Genomic DNA, 26,570 nt, shown 5'->3' with positions numbered 1-26,570 from the left:
GACAAATATATTAATATATGTAAATAAATATATATATATATAGTATGATGACCCATGGACAAGGAAATGAAGATTTTCATTTTCTGTCATTTTGGTTGAATGTTGACACTGATTACGTTGTATTTGCACACTTAAAAATGTTTTTAAGATGAAATATAAAAGAAAGAAATATGCAGTAATACTTTGCAAACTAATCAGTGCACATTAATATGGTTATCAGACAGCAGAGCATGTTGCAAGACTGTTTTCCTACCCAACTCCATCAAAAGAATAAACTTTAAAGTCTAGTTTGCAAATCAAGCTAATTGTTAGGATGACCTAGCAACAGAAACAATGCACATTTCCTCCTTCTAATAAAACCTTTCCATAGTTAGTCACTGGTTTCATCCTGAAACCGTTCCTAAGAACATTCAGCCAATATATCTTCCATCAGGTCTCATGATGTCTCCCAATCCAGTTCCTGGCATGCTCTTCTGAACAAGCTTCATCGCAGACCAAGGTGCTCACCTGTTGTATCCTCTTGCAAGCCAACATCAAAAGCCAGCTTATCAGTTGAAGACCGAGAGGTGGACAGGCAGCACAGATACTAAAAGACACAGAATCAGTAGTCGTCACTAAACATATCCCGTTCCTTCCAAGTCTAATTCTGAGCACTTAGCATTCACTGGGAGCAATGTTCTAGAGGAAATGTGGGGTTTTTTTCCCACTCAGAAAAATATTGCAGAAATATGTCCTGTAGACAAAACAAGATGAGTAACTGGGGATATGTCTCTACATCTCTCTTTATGTGATATTCATGATCATAAGCAAAAGAACAACCTGATCTGTCAGAAATCTTTATTTCAAGCAGAAATTTGAACACTATTCACTTCTATCTTCTAGTTTTATTTTCACATTTTTAAACTCTTTAAAATTCATCTAGAATTGATTGCGGTGTATAGCATATTGCTTCACTGCAGTGAGGCACTGTCACGTGTACACCTATGTGTGTTTACCCAGGAAGAATGCAACTCTGCCCAACACCATCATCTCTGACTCCTCTCCCTGCTTCAAGTTTTCCTAACTGGATATTCTTGGACATAAAGTTTAGGATCATTTTTCTGGCCAACTCCCCTACTCCCACGCTAACCTCAAAATCTGCACTAAGTGCTACAAGACTGAGAACACAGAGATGAATCTAGTATGAGCTCAAGATACACTGTCATCTACCCCAACCAAGTGCAGTACCTGAAAGAACAGGAACCCTGCCAACAGGACTCAGGAACAGCTCTGGGGATTAGGCCAGCCCAGACTTCCCAGAATCACTGGACAAGTAATGCGAGCCTAGACAATCCCTACAATGGAAAAGCGTCCACCCAGCTCAGCGGGTGTCTGAGTGTAAGGAGGCAGGTGATAAATGGATTGGGGATACAAGTCAAGTGGAATTTGGTGCCATGAGGGTGTAAATTCAATGAATCAGGAAAATCTGTTAACTGACTGTAAACCACTGACTCCCAAAGATATAGAAAAGATGCTTCAAAGGTCCTCAAACATATTCCTAGCTAGTTAGGAGTAGTAGTCTAATCTCAAGACATTGTGGTCTCTGAGGTTTACAGACTTTAGATCTGGCCTTTTAAATATCAATGTTAATCTGAGAAAAAGTACCAATGTTGTAATACTGACTTCCCAGATAAAAATGTAGAGTGAATCCTATTAAAGTGTTCTGTGATATTTTAAAATAATATTATAGTACCAGGCACTGGAGTTGTTAATGTACATTCTCTCTTCCTTTAATGTTCACTGCAACTGCTAGGTAGAGACTGTAATTATTCAACTAACTGTTAATTAAATTTTATATGGCAAAGACTAGTCCTTCTTACTCTATCTAGCACCCAGAACAGCATCTAGCACACAAGCGGTGCTGATAATATTTAATGACTGAATGAGCAAAATACTCAGATGCATTTACAGGCTTAGAGAGGTTCAGCAAGGTACCCAAAGCAGCACAGCATACAGGAAAGAAAGCCTGAACCCAGATCTACCAAACAAGTTGGGTAGTTATTTAAAAACAGACTCTCATATTTATTATTTTATGTGTTCTGATGGCTCCTGAAAGTGAAATTCTTTCCATGAAGTTTTAATGTATCAATGCTATATGCAAAAAGGCTATTTTTATACATCTGTCTTATATCCAGTCACTTGAAGTGTTTTCCTTTATTTTACTTCATATCTTAGTAAGTCAGTCAAGATTTCCAGAGCAATGTGAGACAGCATATACTTGGGGTTTGTTTTTGTTTTGTCAAGAATGGACTTAGTGTTTGACAATTAACTATGAGGTTGGCCATTGATTTAACATAAATATTTTCCTCATCATTGAGGAACTAACCATAAATGATCGATTTTTATTAGGAATTGATACTTTATTAAAAACCTGTTTCAGTACCTGTTAAGATGATCACATTTTTTCCATCATGATATTATTAAGTCATCATGAAAATCATATCTATACTTTTCCTATACTTCTCTTCCTATACTTCTCAATTCCATTAACCAGATTTTTCACATCAGTATTCATGATGATGAAGACTGATGATTCTTTTTCTGTTTTGAGGGGTTTAGCTATAGAGACTATGCTTAAGCTTTTGCTCAGAAACAGTCTACATATTTAGGGAATTATCTCCTTCTTAAAAGTAGTGATTATTTTATATCTCCAAGTACTAGACTATCATGTAGTCACTAAAATAAATCTGATAAAAATTTAAATAACATAGATAGTACTTGTACTGTGACAATACGTTAAAAAAAAAAACCTGTATAAAATTTGGTTATGTAACAAGATATCAATTATACAAAAAAATTAAGAAAATATGGAAATTTTTTAAAAGTTCCCAAGAATTTTCTGTCATTGGTGTGATCATGAAGATTTCATTCTTCTGTTATTTCCAAATCTTACAGAATGAATATGTATTGCTTGTATAACTTAATAAAGCTTTGAAGAGAATGTTTATATAATTTATAATACTTTATACCTATAAGAATATATATACACACATATATAAATGATAATGAGTAAACTGTGTCTGAGAGGAACCCAGTAGATAAATGGATAATGGGGTGTAAGAAGGAGCTGATATGGGGGCAAAAATGAAACTCTCCTCCTAAACCTAGTCTTTCAAAATAAGATACAAAGACAGAAGTCATACAGTGATAGAACTGAAGGACCTTAAAGGTCCTCTAAGCTAACCATATTATAAATGAGAAAACAAACAGTGCTCAAAGATATTTAAAAAACACATACAATTCAAGCTTATTAAAGCCATCAGTGGAATGGGATTACCAAATATTTCTTTGCCCTGTATGCACAAATAGATCAGCGTGACCACAGGGGAGATGAAGTCCACGCATGCACTCACCATGCCACTGTAGGAATGCCGCAGCAGTATTGCATGGCCGTAGAGGAGTGTTCGGTGGCCACCACCTTGAGCAGTCTGCATAGAGCAAAGAAAGAGTCCGCAAAGAAAAGAAAAAAGAGTAAATTTAACTAAGCGTATAAAATGCTCTCTTATTCTCATGAAAAGTTTAATGGGAACAAAATAAGAGCTAGTGCAAATGTAGTAGAGAATCCTCTTCCCAATGCAGGAGAGATTTAAGGGAAATGGGTTTGATTTCTGGGTCAGGAAGATTCCCCGGAGGAGGAAATGGCAATCCACTCCTGTATTCTTGCCTGGAAAATTCCACGGAAAGAGGAGTCTGGTGGACTACAGTCCATGAGGCTGCAAAGAGACAGATATAACTGAGCATGCATGCACGCAGATGAGCAAAGTGCTATGGAAAGTATCCTTAAATTGGGACAAAGCTACCACGGGAGTAGCTGGGTGGCGGGAAGCTAGCAGTTTAATTAGTTCTTAAAGAATGAACCTGAGTTCAAAAATATCATGATTTGTAATTACTGATTCCCAGTTGTTTATTATCTGTATTTCCCATTATACTCTGGTCCATGTTTATAGGGACTGTGGTACTTTCAGGTACCTTGCAAAATGCCTGGTACATAGTAAGGACTAAATAAGCATTTCTTCAATGACTAAGTCTGATTAAAACACAAAGATCATCAAATGAATCTTCAGGCTTAAAAACCTTTCATACCTTCCAAATGTTTCTAAGAAAAACATCCAAATTCCTTTATATGAGATAGAAAGTGGGTGCTCACTCATTCAGTCATGTCCAACTCTTTGTGACCCCCATCGATTGCAGCCTGCCAGGCTCCTCTGTCCATGTAATTCTCCAGGCAAGAATATTGGAATGAGTTAGCCATTCCCTTCTCGAGGGGATCTTCCCAACCCAGGTATCAAACCAAGGTCACCTGCACTGCAGGCAGATTCTTCACCATCTGAACTACCAGGGAAGCCCATGCGAGATAGAAGAGTGCTTCTCAAATTCTAGCATGCTTAAAAATCACCTGGAGAGCTTGTGAAAACACAGAACCCTTGGTGTGTCCCTGAGATTCTGCTCCAGTAGGTCTGGGATAAATACAGAGACACTGCATTTCAAAAATTTCCCAGTGGTGCAGGTGCTATTGTTTTGGGGACAACATTGAGTAGCACAAGCGTCAAGGACATTTAGTCTCAGCCCTTTCGTTTGTTTTTTTTTTTTTGATTTTTTGATTTTTTTATTTTTATTTTTTTATTTTTTAAATTTTAAAATCTTTAATTCTTACATGCATTCCCAAATATGAACCCCCCTCCCCCCTCCCTCCCCATAACATCTCTCTGGGTCATCCCCATGCACCAGCCCCAAGTATGCTGCATCCTGCGTCAGACATAGACTGGCGATGAACCCCCCTCCCCCCTCCCTCCCCATAACATCTCTCTGGGTCATCCCCATGCACCAGCCCCAAGTATGCTGCATCCTGTGTCAGACATAGACTGGCGATTCAATTCTTACATGATAGTATACATGTTAGAATGTCATTCTCCCAAATCATCCCACCCTCTCCCTCTCCCTCTGAGTCCAAAAGTCCGTTATACACATCTGTGTCTCTTTCCCTGTCTTGCATACAGGGTCATCATTGCCATCTTCCTAAATTCCATATATATGTGTTGGTGTTTTTCTTTCTGGCTTACTTCACTCTGTATAATCGGCTCCAGTTTCATCCATCTCATCAGAACTGATTCAAATGAATTCTTTTTTACGGCTGAGTAATACTCCATTGTGTATATGTACCACAGCTTTCTTATCCATTCATCTGCTGATGGACATCTAGGTTGTTTCCATGTCCTGGCTATTATAAACAGTGCTGCGATGAACACTGGGGTACATGTGTCTCTTTCAATTCTGGTTTCCTCAGTGTGTATGCCCAGCAGTGGGATTGCTGGGTCATAGGGTAGTTCTATTTGCAATTTTTTAAGGAATCTCCACACTGTTCTCCATAGTGGCTGTACTAGTTTGCATTCCCACCAACAGTGTAGGAGGGTTCCCTTTTCTCCACACCCTCTCCAGCATTTATTGCTTGCAGATTTTTGGATCGCAGCCATTCTGACTGGTGTGAGGTGGTACCTCATTGTGGTTTTGATTTGCATTTCTCTAATGATGAGTGATGTTGAGCATCTTTTCATGTGTTTGTTAGCCATCCGTACGCCTTCTTTGGAGAAATGTCTATTTAGTTCTTTGGCCCATTTTTTGATTGGGTCGTTTATTTTTCTGGAATTGAGCTGTATAACTTGCTTGTATATTTTTGAGATTAGTTGTTTGTCAGTTGCTTCATTTGCTATTATTTTCTCCCATTCAGAAGGCTGTCTTTTCAGCTTGCTTATATTTTCCTTTGTTGTGCAGAAGCTTTTAATTTTAATTAGATCCCATTTGTTTATTTTTGCTTTTATTTCCAGAATTCTGGGAGGTGGATCATAGAGGATCCTGCTGTGATTTATGTCTGAGAGTGTTTTGCCTATGTTCTCCTCTAGGAGTTTTATAGTTTCTGATCTTACATTTAGATCTTTAATCCATTTTGAGTTTATTTTTGTGTGCGGTGTTAGAAAGTGATCTAGTTTCATTCTTTTACAAGTGGTTGACCAGTTTTCCCAGCACCACTTGTTAAAGAGATTGTCTTTACTCCATTGTATATTCTTGCCTCCTTTGTCAAAGATAAGGTGTCCATATGTGTGTGGATTTATCTCTGGGCTTTCTATTTTGTTCCATTGTCTCAGCCCTTTCTAACCTTGCCCCCAAATCCCTTTGTGCTCCAAAGAGACAGGCTTTCCCTGCCCTGAGCTATCTTGCTGCTCTTAACACAATACATGGTGGCATGTGAGGATAAGTGCCTTAAAAAATAACCACAGGGTATTAAGAAAGGAAGAGACAACGTGATTAAAGGACTGGGTCACAGATCAGGTTAAGATCATGGGAAGTAGAGAACATTATACTAAGGAGTTTTTACCTGTTTCTATAGGGAAAAGAGATCTTTAAGGATGAAGATACTGACTTAAACATACTTCAAGAAGTACAGAAGAAAGCACTTTAATATTCAGTATCATTACACCTTTTTTACTAAAAATATATCTCCTTCCTATTATTCCAATTAATTTCTTTAAATTTATTTTTTTATTGAAGGATAATTTCTTTAAAGAATTTTGTTGTTTTCTGTCAAACTTCAACATGAATCAGCCATCAGTTCAGTAGCTCAGCCCATCTCATCTCATCAGCCATAGGTATACATATATCCCCACCCTTTTGAACCTCCCTCTCATCTCCCTCCCCACCCCACCCCTCTAGGTTCATACAGAGCTCCTATTTGAGTTTCCTGAGACATACAGCGAATTCCCTTGGGCTATCTCTTTTACTTATGGTAATGTAAGTTTCCATCTTGCTCTTTCCATACATCTCACCCTCTCCTCCCCTCTCCCCATGTCTATAAGTCTATTCTCTATGTCTGTTTCTCCATTGTTGCCCTGTAAATAAATTATTCAGAACCATTTTTCTACATTCGATAAATGTGCATTAGAATACAATATTTATCTTTCTCTTTCAGACTCACTTCACTCTGTATAATAGGTTCTGTGTTCATTCACCTCATCAGAACTGACCCAAATGTGTTCCTTTCTCTGGCTGAGTAATATTCCATTGTGTATATAAACTGCAGCTTCTTTATCCATTCTTCTACTGGACATCTAGGTTGCTCCCATGTTCCAGCTATTGTAAACAGTGCTGCAGTGAACAATGGGATACATGTGTCTCTTTCAATTTTGGTTTCCTCAGGGTATATACCTAGGAGTGGGATTGCTGGGTCATAGGGTGGTTTTATTCCTAGTTTTCTATGGAATCTCCCACCATATCCTCTTCCATAGTGGATGTTATCAATTTACATTCCACCAACAGTGCAAGAGCATTCCCTTTTCTCCACAACCTCTCCAGCATTTATTGTTTGCAGACTTTTTGATGAGGGCCACTCTGACTGGTGTGAGGTGATATCTCATTGTGGCTTTGATTTGCGTTTCTCTAATAATGAGTGATGTTGAGCATCTTTTCATGTGTTTGTTAGCCCTCTGTATGTCTTCTTTGGAGAAATGTCTGTTTAGGTCTTTTTCCCACTTTTTGATCGGGTTGTTTACTTTCCTGCTATTGAGTTGTATGAACTGCTTGTATATTTTGGAAATTAATTATTTGTCAGTTGTTTCATTTGTCATTATTTTCTCCCGTTCTGAGGATTGTCTTTTCATCTTGCTTATAGTTTCCTTTGCTATACAAAAGCTTTTAAGTTTAATCAAGTCCCACCTGTTTACTTTTGTTTTTATTTCCATTACTATAGGAGGTAGGTCATAGAGGATCTCCCTTTGATTTACGTCATCAAGTGGTCTGCCTATGTTTTCCTCTAAGAGTTTTATAGTGTCTGGTCTTACATTTAGGTCTTTAACCATTTTGAGTTCATCTTTTTGTATGGCGTTAGGAAGTGTTCTCATTTCATTCTTTTACATGTAGCCGTCCAGTTTTCCCAGCACCATTTATTGAAGTGGCTGTCTTTGCCCCATTGTATATTCTTGCCTTCTTATTCAAAAATAAGGTACCCATAGGTGCATGGGTTTATTCCTGGGCTTTCTATCTTGTCCCATTTGTCTATATTTCTGTTTTTATGCCAGTACCATACTGTCTTGATGACTATAGAGCTTTATAGTATAATCTGAAATCAGGAAGGTTGAGTCCTCCAGCTCCATTTTTCTTGCTCAAGACTGCTTTGGCTATTCAGGGTCTTTTCTGTTTCCATATGAATTATGAATTTTTTGTTCTAGTGCTGTGAAAAATGCCATTGGTAATTTGATATGGATTGCATTGAATCTATAGACTGTGTTTGGTAGTATAGTCATTTTCAGAACACCAATTCTTCCTACCCAGGAACATGGAATATCTCTCCATCTGTTTATGTTGTCTTTGATTTCTTTCATCAGTGTCTTATATAATTTTCTCTGTATGGTTCTTTTGTCTCCTTAGGTAAGTTTATTCCTAGATATTTAATTCTTTGTGTTACAATGGTGAATGAGATTGATTTCTTAATTTCTTTTTCTGATTTTTCCATTGTTAGTATATAGAAAAGGAAGTGATTTCTGTATATTGTTTTTGTATACTGCTACTTTGCTAGATTCACTGATTAGCTCTAGTAATTTTCTAACACTATCTTTAAGGTTTTCTATGTACAGTATTACGTCATCTAAAAACAGTGAGAGCTTTACTTCTTTTCTGATCTGGATTCCTTTTCTTTTCCTTCTAAATTTGCTGGATTTAATTTCTTAAAATAACTTTAATTATAGATTATGTTTAAAACACTTCCAAACCATCTAAAAACTGATATTAAAAGGCATTAAAATTATCAGAAAAAGTGTTTCATCATAAAATGAAAACAACTTCATGCCCTGAGTGAGAAAGGGAAAAATCAACTTTGCAAAATTATATTCCTACTAAGAATGAGGACCTGTTTAGAGAGTACTTTGATTTTCTATAATACATTTGATTTATTGTGCCCAAGAAAAAGTCATTTACCTTGTCTGATCTGTACTACATGATAGGACCTTACCTTTTCCTATCATACATATGTTCCAGAGCTACAGATCCAGTTGAAGTTTAATGACACTACACAGTCAAGGTACTTTGATTTGTCTTTTTGACCAAAACAAGGTATTTCTAAATGAAGAACAAGGCTGCAGATTTAATTAGAATAGTATTGAGTGCCCCTTTTTCTATAAAGCTTTGCTATGCACTTCATATATTCATATGCACGTATCAACTGTGCTGTGCTTAGTAACTCAGTCATGTTCAAGTCTTTGTGACCCCAAGGAACTGTAGCCTGTCAGGATCCTCTGTTCATGGGGATTCTCTAGTTAAGTATACTGGAGTGGGTTGCCATGCCCTCCTCCAGGAGATCTTCCAAACCAGGGAGAAAACCCAGGTCTCCCTCATTGAAGGCAGATTCTTTACCATCTGAGCCACCAAGGAAGCCCTTGAATACTGGAGTGGGTAGCCTGTCTCTTCTCTAATGGATCTTCCCAACTCGGGAATCAAACCGGGGTCTTCTGAATTGCAGGTGGATTCTTTTCCAACTTAAAGTATAGGTTAGCCACTATATATTTATTAAAATATGTTTGTATCATATAGTTGCTTATTAACACATCTAATGCAATTGCTGTTTTAAAATAATTTAACTTATTAAGTATATAACGTCTGTATACTTTGAGGTTCCTCATTTTAATAATATTTTCTGGACAAAAATACTGTGCTAATCAGTTTAGGTCATTTCTCGCAATTTCAGGCTTTTGTTATTCAAGAGGTCTTTTTAAAAAAAAATAAATCAGACTCTACAGGAGAATTTTGCTATATCCCTTGACTGTTATAAAACACAATTTCAGAAGAAACACAAGGAGATCTTAAAAAGAGCTTACTGCTTAGGTAATACTAAGCTCTGCAGTTCAGTTCAGTTCAGTCGCTCGGTCGTGTCCGACTCTTTGTGACCCCATGAATCTCAGCACGCCAGGCCTCCCTGTCCATCACCAACTCCCAGAGTTCACTCAGACTCACGTCCATCGAGTCAGTGCTGCCATCCAGCTATCTCATCCTCTGTCGTCCCCTTCTCCTCCTGCCCCCAATCCCTCCCAGCATCAGAGTCTTTTCCAATGAGTCAACTCTTCTCATGAGGTGGCCAAAGTACTGGAGTCTCAGCTTCAGCATCATTCCTTCCAAAGAAATCCCAGGGTTGATCTCCTTCAGAATGGACTGGTTGGATCTCCTTGCAGTCCTCTCAAGAGTCTTCTCCAACACCACAGTGCAAAAGCATCAATTCTTCGGCACTCAGCTTTCTTCATAGTCCAACTCTCACATCCATACATGACCACAGGAAAAACCATAGCCTTGAATAGACAGACCTTAGTTGGCAAAGTAATGGCTCTGCTTTTGAATATGCTATCTAGGTTGGTCATAACTTTTCTTCCAAGGAGTAAGCATCTTTTAATTTCATGGCTGCAGTCACCATCTAAAAAATAAAGTCTGACACTGCTTCCACTGTTTCCCAATCTAGTTCCCATGAAGTGATGGGACCAGATGCCATGATCTTCGTTTTCTGAATGTTGAGCCTTAAGCCAACTTTTTCACTCTCCACTTTCACTTTCATCAACCAAGGTTTAAAACAATTGACAACAACAAAAAGAAATCTGCCTTAGAGCACTTCCATAGCGCTCAGATACTAAAGCAGAGAAACTTTTAAGTTTTGGCTTTAAACACAAATAATAATAGTCGGGCAAAGAGTGGTTTCAGGGAGAAAAATAGGTATCTCTATGTGCAAGCCTATACATAACCTGAAAATAAGTTTCATACAAACATGAACAATACTAACTGGACAGGAGCAGCACAGAATTGCTGATCTTGGCATCTGGTCTACCTGTAGCTTGAAACTTGCAAACATGCCTGCCATCTTCAATAATGAATCATATAACAGATTCACAGGATGATTATAATAATTAATGAGAAATCTGGCTTCAGTGCAAAATCAATATGCCTGCCAAAGCCAGTTGACCACTGTCAAGACAGCCACTTAGCAGCAGATGGCCAGCTTGTGATGGTGACTTAATGAAAAGTCTCCAGAGGGAAGAGACCAGGACCAGGACAATTCAGTTCAGTTCATTTCAGTGGCTCAGTAGTGTCTGACTCTTTGCAAAGCATGGACTGCAGCACACCAGGCTACCCTGTCTGTCACCAACTCCCAGAGTTTACTCAAATTCATTTCCATTGAGTCAGTGATGCCATCCAACAACCATCTCATCCTCTATCATTCCCTTCTCCTCTGATCTTCAACACTTCCCAGCATCAAAGTCTTTTCAAATGAGTCAGTTCTTCGCATCAGGTGACCAAAGTATTAGAGTTTCAGCTTCAATATCAGTCCTTCCAATGAATATTGAGGACTGATTTTCTTTAGGATGAACTGGTTGGAACCCTTTGCTGTCCAAGGTACTCTCAAGAGGCTTCTCCAACACCACAGTTCAAAAGCATCAACTCTTCAGCACTCAGCCCTCTTCATAGTCCAACTCTCACATCCATACATGACTACTAGAAAACCCATAGTTTAGACTAGATGAACCCTTGTTGGCAAGGAAATGTCTCTGCTTTTTAATATGTTGTCTAGGTTGGTCGTAATTTTCCTTCCAAGGAGCAAGCGTCTTTGAATTTTATGGCTGCAGTCAGCATCTGCAGTGATTTTGGAGCCTCCCAAAAAAGAAAGTCTGTCACTGTTTCCATCATTTCCCCGTCTATTTGCCATGAAGTGATGAGACCAGATGCCATGATCTTAGTTTTCTGAATGTTGAGTTTTAAGCCAACTTTTTCACTCTCCTCTTTCACTTTCATCAAGAAGCTCTTTAGTTGTTCTTTGCCTTTTGCCATAAGGGTGGTATCATCTGCATATCTGAGGTTATTGATATTTCTCCCAGCAGTCTTGATTCCAGTTTGAGCTTCATCCAATCCAGCACTTCCCATGATGTAGTCTGCATATAAGTTAAATAAGCAGGGTGACAATAGACAGCTTTGACGTACTACTTTCCCAATGTGAAACTAGTCTGTTGTTCCATGTCCAGTTCTAACTGTTGCTTCTTGACCTGCATACAGATTTCTCAGGAGGCAGATCAGATGGTCTGTATTCCCATCTCTTGAAAAACTTTCCGCAGTTTTGTTGTGATCAACACAGTCAAAGGCTTTGGGGAAGTCAATAAAGCAGAAGTAGATGTATTTCTGGAACTCTCTTACTTTTCTGATGATCCAACAGATGTTGGCAATTTAATCTCTGGTTCCTATTTGCAGCCAAAGATGAAGAAGCTCTATACAGTCAGCAAAAACAAGACTAGGGACTGACTGTCGCTCAGATAATGAAGTCCTTATTGCCAAATTCAGACTTAAATTGAAGAAAGCAAGGAAAACCACTAGACCGTTCAGGTATGACCTAAATCAAATCCCTTATGAATATACACTGGAAGTGACAAATAAATTCAAGGGATTAGATCTGATGGACAGAGTGCCTGAAGAACTATGGACAGAGGTTGGTAACATTATACAGGAGACAGTGATCAAGACCATCCCCAAGAAATGAAAAAGCCAAAATGGTTGTCTGAGGAGGACTTACAATCAACTATGCTATGCAATGAAGAGAAGCAAAAGGCAAAGGAGCAAAGAAAAGATATACCCATTTGAATGCAGAGTTCCAAAGAACAGCAAGGAGACAGATAAGAAAGCCTTCCTCAGTGATTAATGGCAAAGAGAGGAAAACAATAGAATGGGAAACACTAGAGATCTCTTCAAGAGAATTAGAGACACCAAGGGAGCATTTCATGCAAAGATGGGCACAATAAAGGACAGAAATGGTATGGACCTAACAGAAGCAGAAGATATTAAGAAGAGGTGGGAAGAATACACAGAAGAACTATACAAAAAAGATCTTCATCACTCAGATAACCATGATGGTGTGATCACTCACCTAGAGCCAGACATCCTGGAGTGCAAACTGGGCCTTAGGAAGCATCACTGTGAACAAAACTAGTGGAGGTGAAGGAATTCAAGCTGAGCTATTTCAAATCCTAAAAGATGATGCTATGAAAGTGCTGCACTCAATATGTCAGCAAATTTGGAAAACTTGGCAGTGGCCACAGGACTGGAAAAGGTCAGTTTTCATTCCAATCCCAAAGGCAATGCTGAAGAATGCTCAAACTACCGCACAATTACACTCATCTCACATGCTAGCAAAGTAATGCTCAAAATTCTCCAAGACAGGCTTCAACAGTACATGTACCATGAACTTCCAGATGTTCAAGCTTGATGTAGAAAAGGCAGAGGAACCAGGACCAGGACAGTACTAACTAATCACTGTTCTGTGCCAACCAGCAGAAATAGCTCCTGTTTCAAGAAAGCATCTGGCTGGTTTTAGGAAGTTATTAACAGTGTGTGTCCAGGTCTGAAACCCAAAGCCAAGTCATGATTGAAAATTGAAAGTTGAATAAAATTTAGCATCCTTTTCCTTATAAGTGGCTTAAATTACTATAGTTAATGCATATGCCTTCAGTCAGTTAAATTCTAACCTTTCTAGATGATTCAATGCAGGTATAAAAATAAGTCATTGAGTTTCTGACCTTGCAATTAAATGAAATCACAGCCTAACTAAATTATTTAAGGTATGCCACCTGGTTTAAAATAAATGGACATCATTTTTCTATTGGCATTGATTTTTGTATGAATCTGCTCATGAAAGAACTTGAGGTACATGCTTTAGGGAACTACCCCATTCACCATCCTCCAAGGAAGCGTAGATATGAAACTGACAAGAGATTTGGATAGGGGTGAGATAGTATTAATCAAATGAGTACAATAAATGCAGATTTAGTGAGCAAAACTGCTAATTAAAAAAAAATCAAACCCAAATTTATTATTTATTAATATTTGCAAAGAGAGAACATATTCATGTTTCCCACTATAGATGACATTTTCCAACCAAATCCTTCATTTCATGATATGTTTCATTGAGTAGTTCATTTCTTCTCTTTGCAAGGTAATAATATTTTTTGCTGAAAAATAATAGACGGAACTATTTGAAATTCTGGGATATGTTTTGGGTCCTTGTTGACAGGGACTTCAAATAAAGACTCTGCTCTGTCATTCTACTGAAACTGTTAAAATCTTAAGGCTAATGAATAGATCCATGTGTCAACAGAATGCCCCCTTCACAGTTTTGTTAAATAAGAATGTAACTCCACAGACAGACACGGATACTTTGTTTTCTTTTTTTCTAAGCAACCATTTAAATCTACGTTCAGAATTTTAATTTCATACTTTTCAGAGTTTCCATCTTTTGAAGTGATATTCTTTTAACATCTCAAAATATATGAAGCCTTCATTACCTGAACACAGCTTCTCTATACATTGTTCCTCAGCTTTTAGGATAAAAAATAAATTTTGTTAAAGTTATAGGGAAATGTGGTAGGTATATAAAAATGAAAACATTTCTACATTTTGCCTCAAACAACAACATTCTGCTGTTCCACTTTTTCCCCTACATGTGTCCTTCAATGACATGATCATGGATTTTACTCTGCCATTTTAGTTTGCCTCTTTTTAAAATGTTTTCATTTTTCTAATTTGATAGAGGAATAAAAAGAAGCTGAGGGGCTCCCCTGGTGGTTCAGTGGAAAAGAATCTGCCTGCCAGGCCAGGAGATATCAGGTCCATCCTTGATCTGTGAAGATCCCACATGCCACGGAGCAACTTAGCCAATGCACCCCAATTACTGAGCCTGTGCTCAAGAGCCTGTACTACAGAGCCCAGCGGTAACTGAGCCCAATGCCACAGCTACTGAAATCCGTGTGCCCTAGAGCCTGTGCTCTACAACAACAGAAGCCACTGCAATGAGAAGTCCATGCACTGCAGCTAGAGAGTAGCCCCACTCGCTGCAACTAGAGAAAGCCCGTGTAGCAGCCAAGACCCAGCACAGCCATAAATAAATAAATAAATAAATACGAGGTTGAGTTATCTTCACTTCTCCTGGAGTAAGTAATTCACTAGCAGTTTCTTGGTGTCACTTGTAATTTTCCAGTGTATGAATTTCCTATTACATTCATGCAATAGTGTATAAACATGTAACAGTCTCTACAGCCCCCACAGTAAAAATTCTAAATGGAGAGCTGTAGAAAAAACAACTGCTTCAATGGAAGAAATTCCTGACATTGGCTAAGTAAGACCTAATATGTCACAATGTGACCCAAAGATATAAAATGCCATTTTTTAAAAATCTAAATGTGGGATGTACTTACTTAGATTTAAAGTTCAAAAGTTTGGTTTAATTTTTTTAAACTTGAAAAAGTGAAGAAAAAAGCCACAAATCTAAAAATTAAACAAATGTGACCAACCAAACATTAAACATACAAGTAATACACGTACAGGAGATGATCCAATGTCTTACCTTCATCATGAATTTCTGTAGGGGCATAAGGAAAAAAGAGAAAATATTAAATACACATTATTTCAAAGACATTTAAAAACCGTCAATTTATAAAGACTACATTGTTGTAAGTGGAGTAACATGAATAATAAACAAAAAATATCCACTGTGTTATCACAACAAAACTCAATATCAACTACATGCTAGAGAAAAGCTGTAGCAAGCAAAACTCTTTTAATGTTTTTAGATTAGTTCATTCTTTTTCCGTGAAAACATGCTGTTTGACTTTAATGCGTGATTCAATTTACAACATTTCTAAGCATCTCAAAAAAGGTATACTCTTAAAATTATATTCTGAACATGGTCTAGATTTTTTTTTCATCTGTTACATAAAAATACAGTAATATAAACAGCAACTCAGCTAACTTGAGTAAAATAGTGGATTAGAAATAGGTACAGTAGACAATCAATTAATATGCTGTGATTAATATGCCCATATTTCATGCAAAAAATGACCAAAAGCAATTCCTTAGGCACTGCATATTATTATATGTGAAATTCATATAAAGTCACGCAATTTTTCTTTTTCTCTTGACTCAGCCACCTCTAATGATTTATATTATAACAGCCCTTTTTCATCTACAAAATATAACATGTACATATATTCCTTTCTTTTTCTTAAGACTCATAAAGTTTCTTTGACTTCTTATTCCTGGGAGAGATACACAAATGATAAAGAGTGAAGAAGAAAAAATATTGTATTTGACAACTTAGGGCAAAATCTAGTTGCCAGGAGCATGTAAGTCCTACAGAGGAAAACACACACATATCCACATTAGTTTTAAAGAAAACAAGGGAGAGTTTTCTAACACAGATGTTAAATACCACACTTGCTTCCCTGAAACATACAAACAGAGTAATATGTATATGACTAAATGGCAATTCTATCATGATTGATTCTTTCATTTTCAGTATTATAATTTTAAGGAAAAATTGTAAAGAACCCTTTCATTCTCATCTCAGAAAACACAGCCTGTATAGTTACATTTTTGTAGTTAATATTCATGGTAAATAATATCCTGGAACTTATTTTCCATGTTGAAACTGACTAATCACATGCCTACAAATGATCACCAGTGATACAGAATATCACTGAGGAATTACAAAAAATCATTTTAAGTCCTAATTCAAAGGAAAAACTTCAAAACCATGTTACAGAACACGGTTTGTAATAGATACTTTCTTCATGAGATTTTTGGTTTTTTAATTTATCTAAGTTTTGGAGATATTTCTTTCAGAAATGGTCTCAGTTTGTTTTTGTCAGTTATTTAGGTTGAACGACTTCAGAATTGTTTCTGAAGTCTGCTCGTCATAATTTTTAGCTGTGTGTCAAGGCAGCATGAGCAAGCCAGGGAAGAGAGTAATCTGTATAAATGAGTAAATAAAAATGAGCCCTGTAAATAAGCAAAAGCTAAAATAGTCATCATACAAAGAGAAAGAAGAACAGATGTAACAGACACACATTATTTCCAAAAGATAAGAACATGAAAGGTTATTTCTGGCATTACTGACATTAACTTTTTGTACAAATCATCTATTGGTTCATTTGGCTTATTTCTTTATGAGCTATCCAAAAGGGATCATTCAGGGCAAGAAAGAAAGTAAAACACATTAAAATATAAAGGACAAATATATTATTTTAATCTCAATGTCAGTGGCATAAGTAAGATAAAAAGCAACAGAAAAAGAATCAAAATAAAAATTCCTTACAAGTTGAAAATGATAGGAGAAAAAAAAGAAAACTCATGAATGATAATACTGAAACAAATAGCTCTGATTTAGGTGAAAAGAATTATCGTTTCCATGCATGCAGTAAGTGTACTTATTTAAGAAATAAAATATTAGACAACATATGGAGATGGACAACTGTAAAGACAGAGGCCAGGCATGGTGCTTTCTCTCTTAGAAGAAATTTGAGGATGAAAATCAATTCACACAGAAACACAAAGAGGGAAATTTTAGTTCTTCAGGGTAAAAATTCCAAGTGGCAGCAATTCAGTGCCTCAGGTTTAGTTTAATTACTCCAGAATGGACAAGTCATATGAAGAGTCAAATGTGAGCAAGAGATGGGGACATATTCCCTCTTCCCATTATGCTACATTAACATAAAAACCAGGAAAAGAAATAGCAATTCTTACATTTTAACTCAAACAAATATTGCCCTGGGAGTCTAATGGATGATAAAAACAAGCAGGAGCCTTTGATCTATAAGCTTATGAAACTTGATTTAATAGATCTAAAAGCCCTAAGGGGTTTTCTTAGCATATGCCAATGATTACAAGCAGAAAAACAAATCAAACAGCAATATTTTATTCTAAAAATTGCAACCAAATTATCAGAGTTCAAGAGAATGCATAATTATATTCAATCTCTTACTGATACAAAAAGAAACAGTGATGTACAAAGCTTTTCCACCATAATTATGCCTTTCACCTCAACACTGGATTTTTTTAACTCTTATTTTAGTTTTGTGAGATGATAACTGATTATAAAACTTAACACCTCTATAAGGACTTTTCTTAGAAGTTTTAAAAGAACCTTTACTGAGGTGTCTTCTTAAAAATTACACAGGTAAGGGATTAGCAACAAAATTAACACAGGAATATAAAGCAGAACTGACAAACAGATTCAAGGGCTTAAATCTGATAAAGGAGTGCCTGAAGGATGGAGGTTCATGACATTGTAGAGGAAGCAATGATGAAGACCATCCCCAAGAAAAAGAAAAGCAAGAAGGCAAATGATTGTCTGAGGAAGGCTTACAAATAGCTGAGAAAAGAAGAGAAGCTAAAGGCAAGGAGAAAAGGAAAGATGCACCCATCTGAATGCCAAGTTCCAAAAAACAGCAAGGAGAGAGAAGAAAGCATTCCTCAGTGATCAGTGCAAAGAAATGAGGAAATAAACAGAATGGGAAAGACTAGTATGGAGATCTCTTCAAGAAAATTTGAGCTACCAAGGGAACATTTCATACAAAGATGGGTACAATAAAGGACAGAAATGGTATGGACCTAACAGAAGCAGAAGATATTAAGAAGAGGTGGCAAGAATACACAGAAGAACTGTACAAAAAGATCTTCATGACCCAGATAATCATTCACCTAGAGCCAGATATCCTGGAATGTGAAGTTAAGTGGGCCTTAGGAAGCATCATTACAAAGCTAGTGGAGAAGATGGAATTGAGTTGAGCTATTTCAAATCCTGAAAGATGATGCTGTGAAAGTGCTGCACTCAATATGCCAGCAAATTTGGAAAACTCAGCGGTGGTCACAGGACTGGAAAAGGTCAGTTTTCATTTCAATCTCAAAGAAAGGCAATGCCAAGGAAAGTTCAAACTGTCTCACAATTGCACTCATGTCACACGCTAGCAAAGTAATGCTCAAAATTCTCCAAGCCAGGCTTCAACAGTACATGAACTGTGAACTTCCAGATGTTCAAGCTGGTTTTAGAAAGGGCAGAGGAACTAGCGATTAAATTGCCAATATCCGTTGGCTCACCAAAAAAGCAAGAGAGTTCCAGAAAAACATATATTTCTGCTTTATTGACTACACCAAAGCCTTCAACTGTGTAGATCATAACGAACTTCAGAAAATTCTTCAAAAGATGGGAATACCAGAACACCTTACCTGCCTCAAGAGAAATCTGTATGCAGCAACATACAGAGAAATCTGTATGAAGCAACAGTTAGAACTGGACATGGAACTGGTTCCAAGCTAGGAAAGGAGTACATCAAGGCTGTATATTGTCACCCAGCTTCCTTAACTTCTATGCAGAGTACATAGAAATGCCAGGCGGGATGAAGCACAAGCTGGAATCAAGATTTCCAGGAGAAATATCAATAACCTCAGACATGTAGATGATTCCACCCTGATGGCAGAATGTGAAGAGGAATTAAAGAGCCTCTTGATGAAGATGAAAGAGGAGAGGGAAAAGTTGGCTTAAAACTCAACATTCAAAAAACAAAGACCATGGCATCCAGTCCCATCACTTCATGGCAAATAGATGGGGAAACAGTGACAGACTTTAGTTTCTTGGGCTCCAAAATCGCTGCAGATGGTGACTTTAGCCATGAAATTGAAAGACACTTACTCCTTGGAAGAAGATATGATAAACCTAGACACCATATTAAAAAGCAGAGACTTTGCTTTGCCAACAAAGGTCCATCTAGTCAAGGCTATGGTTTTTCCAGTGGTCATGTATGGATGCGAGAGTTGGACTATAAAGAAAGCTGAGTGCTAAAGAATTGACTTGAAACGGCTGTGGAGTATCTATGAGAAAGGCCCTGGAACCCTTCTTAATTTAACCCAAGCGGACAGCAGAAGGAACCCCGAAGCAGGCTGGTAGGCAGAGGGTTGAACTGTTTTCTGTTATTCTTCAAGTGACAGAAAAAGGGAACACATTCTACCTGTGACAGCAGACTTTCAAAATTCCTAGAGCAAGTGCATACGATTTGACCTCTGTGGGTTTTCAAAGAAAGAAAGAACTCAAATCTGACATTTACTGAGACCTACACGTAAGTTACAAACTGATTCACTGGCAAAACTAAGCGGCATGGCTGTCAGCAGTGTTATCTCCAATACTTTCTCGTAACTAGAAAGTTCAGTCGCTCAGTCGTGCCTGACTCTTTGTGACCCCGGGGACTGTAGCCCCCCAGGCTCCTCCCTCCATGAGATTCTCCAGGCAAGAATACTGGAGTGGGTTGCCATTTCCTTCACCAGGGAACTAGAAAGCAACCACTAACTTAAAGGTTTGCAAATAAACATACAAAGAATAAATTTTGAGATGAGAAATTATTATGAAAATGAGAGAGAAAAACTACACAACAAGGCAGGATCAAGAGGGAGAGGGTGGGATGATTTGGGAGAATGGGAATTCTAACATGTATACTATCATGTAAGAATTGAATCGCCAGTCCATGTCTGACGTAGGGTGCAGCATGCTTGGGGCTGGTGCATGGGGATGACCCAGAGAGATGTTGTGGGGAGGGAAGTGGGAGGGGGGGTCATGTTTGGGAACGCATGTAAGAATTAAAGATTTTAAAATTAAAAAAATAAATAAATAAAAAATAAAATTAAAAAAAAAAAGAAAGCAACCAAATACACAGAGGAAAAAATGGGAATACTTCCAGATGATAGTAAAAAGGGGTTTTATTCATTTACACACTCTATTTCCAAAGGAATTAAAGTTGCTTGAGTGGTTGGTTTAAGAAATACTGGTTTGGATACAGCAAAGAAATACTGGAATGTAAGTGAAGGGATAAAAAGATGAGAGAGGGACTTATCTTAGGATGGCTGATCTTGGGGAAGGAGCACAAAAAGGTGAAACACACGTGCTTAGAAAGAAACAGGCTTCCATTTCCAAGATAAAAATTTGGATCAGAATTTTAACTACAGGCAAAGAAGAGAAGACATTTCAAAAGGAAAGGATTGAACAAAATTAGTTCATAACAAGACTAGTTATGAAGAAACAGATGAAGAATTAAAATTATTTCCAGAGTTATAACATTGAATTAGTAGTTCTCCAAAATCCACACAAGGGTGTCATCATCAAGGAAATGGTAAATTTAATAAACAAAACGTCCCTTAAATAAAGGGCTGAAATAAATGAAAAAAGAGCAAAGAGACATTTCTTTTCAGACAAAAGTCCATCTAGTCAAAGCTATGGTTTTTCCAGTAGTCATGTATGGTTGTAAGAGCTGGACTATGAAGAGGGCTGAGCACTGAAGAGTTGATGCTTTTGAACTGTGGTGTTGGAGAAGACTCTTGAGCGTCCCTTGGACAGCAAGGAGATCCAACCAGTCCATCCTTAAGGAGATCAGTCCTGAATATTCACTGGAAGGACTGATGCTGAAGCTGAAACTCCAATACTTTAGCCACTTGATGCGAAGAATAGACTCACTGGAAAAGACCCGGATGCTCGCAAAGATTAAAGGCAGGAGGAGAAGGGACTCACAGAGGATGAGATGGTTGGACGGCATCACCAACTCGATGGACGTGAGTTTGAGCAAGCTCAGGTAGAGTTGGTGATGGACAGGGAAACCTGGGGTGCTGCAGTTCATGGGGTCAAAAAGAGTCAAACACGACTGAGTGACTGAACTGAAATGAATGTCCTAGTAATAGAGGATATTTGAATAGATCCCATTTTCGAAGAAATAAAACTAGAAATTTAGAAAGTTCCAACTGAAGCCTGGTAAAATATGTATTAATTACAACATAGCAGTTACTTTAAATACTAATAGTACCAGCCACACCAGGAAGCCAAACAAAAAGATTAGAGGCAACAGCAGACATGCAGCCATTCAGATCACAATCTCTTAGAAAACACATACCCATTTTTCCACATCAACCTTCTGTGGAAAGAAAAAGCCAAGATAAATAATAAGCAAACAAATAAATAGCTAGCAAGGTTTTAATTAGTGTCACTTAAATAAACTGAAATGTAGTCGCTGCACCAAAACCTATCTCCAATTCTGAAGGACAGGTAACAGTATTCAAACTTTCAATTTATGGCATTTAATCTCAAACAAACAAAAAAAAATTCAATTAATTTAGTTATCAGAACTTCAAAAGGCATTGGGCTGAATATGTACCAGGTACATGAAAATAAAAATAACCTAATATATTCAAAAGCAAACGTGAACATTTATCACATTCTCAAACCTACAAACCTTTGATTCAGGAACCACTATTCTCCTCTAACTAAAAGAATCTATTTAATAAAAAAGATCCATTTAGAAACACAGCATCTAACTATACATCTCTGATATAATAAAATTTCTCTTAGCCAAATCTTTCCACTCTTATTAAAAATTTACAATATAACAAATGGTATACGCTGCCAAATAATTCTGAAACTGCATCAAAATATTACTTAAAACATATTTATTAATGAATGTATGTTAGTCTCATAACCATTATGACTCTTTAAAAAATAAGTGAATATAATTATATCCAAAGTGTAAAACAGAACAAATCACAAAGCCATATGTTAACAAAAACTGCCTTCTCCTGCTCAATCCATCAGAATTTTAAAATCTCAACACTCTCACCTTAAAGGTTAAGTTTTCATAACCAACCTCCCTTCTTTAGCACATATGATTGGTAATCAGTGAAACTTGAGGTGTGCTTCAAACTCCTCATTCATTTAAGTTTATTTGCAATTTTTTCCTTAGAAAATTCATTAATTGAGTCAAAAGCTCACACTATCTAGGCAGGAATATTTGCCATAACTAAGAACCTCCATTCCTTAGTAAACAAGCTTCAAGAAGGAAATGTGCATAATATTCGCATACATACTAAATATTTTTAAATGTTATATAGTGATATAAAAATATCAACCTAAGTATACAGGTAGGATTGTTTTGAAGGCCCAGTGAAATTCAATAAATTCAACAGATTGCTTGTAACAGAGCATTCTGGCTTCTTCAGTAATTTACCTCATCTTCAGAAAAATCTCTTTTAAGCCTACTCCCAACCTCTGAACTTAAGAATACATTGTCATTTAAGAAAGAACACTTTACTGAAGGGAAAGTCCTGGTTTTCACTATATACTTTCAAGATATTTAGCTGTTATCTAAAATTCAAGCCCTTATTTGAAGCATGAAACCTAATAGAATAATGAATATATTTCTTTACATCCTGAGTCACAGGAAAGCAATCTAATCATGACAAGTATAATGTAATTATTACTCACTTTTCTACCTTTAAAAGAACAAATTCTTATATTTATTCCTTTCATGAAAAATAAGGAAATGTGAAATGATTTCCCTTTCATGTTTACCAGGAAAATAGAATATGTCATATTTTTCAGTGATTAACAAAGACACTGCATTATCCCATCATTATTTTCACATCTCAGTTTTAACATAAACACACACACACATTTGCATCAGCATAAAGTGCTGTGGGATTTTTCTAGAAAAAAGAGAACCTGTAATCAAGAGTCATAGTTACTAGTTATTAGTAATAAATGGTCTTTAAAGATCTATATTATAAAACAGAAAAAGTCTCTTAAGAAGCAGGAATTAGTTAGCAATAATATAACAGACTCAGTATCCAAATAGCCAAAGAAAGGCATAGCAACAGCATGTGCTGGAGGTGAAATTTCAGCTAAACATAAAAGACAAGACAAATGATCCAGAGTTAAAAGACTGATAAAGTGCAAAAGTTGTAACTATGCATAAGTGATGCAGAGAGATTTCATGACATTTATGAATGTTAATAAGAACTATTTAATTAAATGCCTATTAACAGTGAAAAACAATGATTTATATGTAGCTCATCAAGGAAGGAAAATATAAAGCGCACAATGAACTGGACCAATTTTGTAGTTTAAACAATTACCAAATCCATTAAGCACATAAGATAAATGAATATTCCAATAATTTTTTTATCCAAGTATGTGGGATTTTTTTTAATGTGTCAACTCCATTAATTTAGAGAAAATAAATATGTTACCATCTGTAGAAAGCTGCCTTACATATTTTAAGACCAAAAATGAGCAATCTTATTTTCAAATAAAGACAAAATTTCCATTAAAGAAACTAAAACAGTCATTTAAGGAGCAGCTTGATTTAGCAAAAAGGACATGAGAATATAATAGAATCATACAAAAGCTGAAACAGCCACATGACATCTCCATTTTTGTATTCGTATTTTATTCAATAGGTAAAATTAGCATGTTTCAATAATTTTATATATGTTTAATGGACATATAAATTATAAATTAGGGTACATAAATACGAACTATTCAATAATCTACAAAAACAAATTTGGTTGTTTCTTCCAAGTTGCTTAACTTATTTTACTGTTTAAGGTAAAACATGTTATTATTATTAAACCGATAGGTCATATAGTTAGAAATGACTATGTGCCAGACTTTGAGCTAAACACTTTACATGTAATCTTACTGCCTGCATTTTATATATGAGGAAACAAATGACATGCAAATGTGTTACAAATTTTCCTCAACAACAACAAAGTTGTTGGAAAAAAAACGATTGGATTTGATCTTGAAATCGGGGTTTTAACTTCAAAGTCGCATTCTCATAAGCACTTCTCTGTATGCCAGTACCAAGATACCTCATTTTTCTGCTTCTCTTTTGCTTCAAACTTTTAATCTCCATCTAATTTGGAAGTTTTCACCCGGTATTTCTTATGGTTAAGTGTCACCTAAATATAATGTGTTAACATCAAGATAAGAGAATATAAAATGAACCTAGAGATTCTTATTATATCAAATATTTTACTTAGTTTCAGTTATTCAAACAGCAGGTCTGCTTTTTCACCTAAAGTTCACCTAGATAATTACAACACAACAATAAAACATCCATCATGAATATAACATTTTTAATATCAAGGCATAACATAAGAAAAAGTATTTGAAATACTTAATACATGCCTGCAATCCATTACCCTTTTTAAAAATAGACACACGTGTAAAACAAAAAACTACCCTATAAATAATTCTCCACTGCACATGTTTATTATTAAGATTGAGAAGAAGAACATGAATAATTTGCGTAGTGTGTTCAAGGATTCAAAAGACAATAAAGTCATTTCAATTTTTTAAAGTAAAATTACAGTTTGGAGGGCCCACATTTTTAATAAATATAACAAATTCAGAAAAATATATAAATCCTGAATATATAACTTCATAAAACTTTATTTCACAAAATACATAACTTTATAAAACTTCAAGTAAATAAACAAACCCATGTAATCATCACCCAGATCTAATAGTAGGACAGAACCTACAACCCAGACACTGCCTTCACGCCCTCTCCAAAGGTAACTACTATTCTATCACCATTCATTATTTTTCTAATTTGGAAATACAGCCTGTGTTCTCTCATCTAGCTTCTTCAGCTGTCACTAGGTCTCTAAGATACACCATGGTGTTGCATGTATTGGTAAGTAATTCATCTTCTCTGCTTATAATATGCCACCATATGAATATGTCATAATTTATTTACCCATTCAACAGTTGACTGTGCTTCCCTTGTGGCTCAGCTGTTAAAGAAACTGCCTGCAATGCAGGAGACCTGGGTACTATTCCTGGGTTGGGAAGATCCCCTGGAGAAGAGAATGGCTACCCACTCCAGTATTCTGACCTGGACAATTCCATACACTGTATAGTTCATGGGGTCGCAGAGAGTCAGATATGACTTAGTGACTTTGACTCACCGAACAGTTGAACATTTGGGCTGTTTCCTGCTTGGGGCTATTACAAAAAAATTTTGTGGTGAACATTCTCGTACATATATTTTGGTGAATATAGGAATATATATATATCCATTGGTATATACCAAGAATGGAATTTCTTGATCATGGATTTATAAATGTTTAGCTATAGTTGATACAGCCAAAGAGATTTCCAAAATGGTGGCATGCATTTAATTCTCATCAGAAGTATATTAGTTTCACTTGCTCCCCGTCTTGCCAATACTTGGTATTACTAGTCTTTTCAATTTTAGCTCTTCTGGGGAATGTGATATCTCATCACAGTTTTCAGCTCATTTCCCTGACATATGATGAAGCACTTTTTCATATGCTTTGGAAATCTGGAATATCTCCATTGTAAAATATTTGTTCAAGTCTTTTACCCATTTTTTGCCATTAGTTGATCTGCTTTTGTTCTTACTGATTTGTCAGAACTGTTGATACTTTCCAAATATCCTCTCCACATCTGTGTCCTGTCTTTTCCATTTTTTAATGGTAACTCTGAGGACAGACATTCTTAGTTTGGGCATAATTTCTGAATCTTTTCCTTCATTGCTGGTCCTTTTTGTCCTGAAAAGACCCTTCTACATTATTTTTGAGACAATTTATTATCTTAACTCTTACCTGAGACCTACCATCTATTTGGTATTGATTCGGGGAGTATATGGTACTATGGAGAGAATTTAGATTCATTTTCCCTTCATTTAGCTATTCAACTGAGCTGATTATCTTTAACAAAAAGATAATTCTTGAGCCCACTGCACTGCACTGCCACCTCCGTAATAAGTTAAGTTACTAACCTATAGAGGTACTGATGAACTCTATTCTATTCTGGCCTATTTTTCTATTCCTGTTGTAACCACTATTCCATCAAA

At 36.5% G+C, this 26,570-nt stretch overlaps 1 protein-coding gene across 1 annotated transcript in view; it reads right to left on the bottom strand.

Moving 5' to 3' along the window:
• Window positions 1-26,570, bottom strand: part of RYR2 (ryanodine receptor 2) — an 809,907-nt gene that overhangs the window by 457,807 nt on the left and 325,530 nt on the right. Inside the window, exons 4-7 of the mRNA XM_069571617.1 lie at window positions 21,804-21,824; window positions 15,443-15,457; window positions 3,393-3,467; window positions 508-586 (exon numbers count right to left, since the gene is read on the bottom strand). Coding sequence (XP_069427718.1) covers window positions 508-586; window positions 3,393-3,467; window positions 15,443-15,457; window positions 21,804-21,824 — 190 coding nt within the window. The remainder of the gene's footprint in view (window positions 1-507; window positions 587-3,392; window positions 3,468-15,442; window positions 15,458-21,803; window positions 21,825-26,570) is intronic.

This window comes from Ovis canadensis, chromosome 25 (genome assembly GCF_042477335.2).
Source record: "Ovis canadensis isolate MfBH-ARS-UI-01 breed Bighorn chromosome 25, ARS-UI_OviCan_v2, whole genome shotgun sequence".
Lineage (NCBI taxonomy): Eukaryota > Metazoa > Chordata > Mammalia > Artiodactyla > Bovidae > Ovis > Ovis canadensis.
Note: the sequence above shows the minus strand (reverse complement) of the source record. Positions and strands in the feature narration are given on the sequence as shown.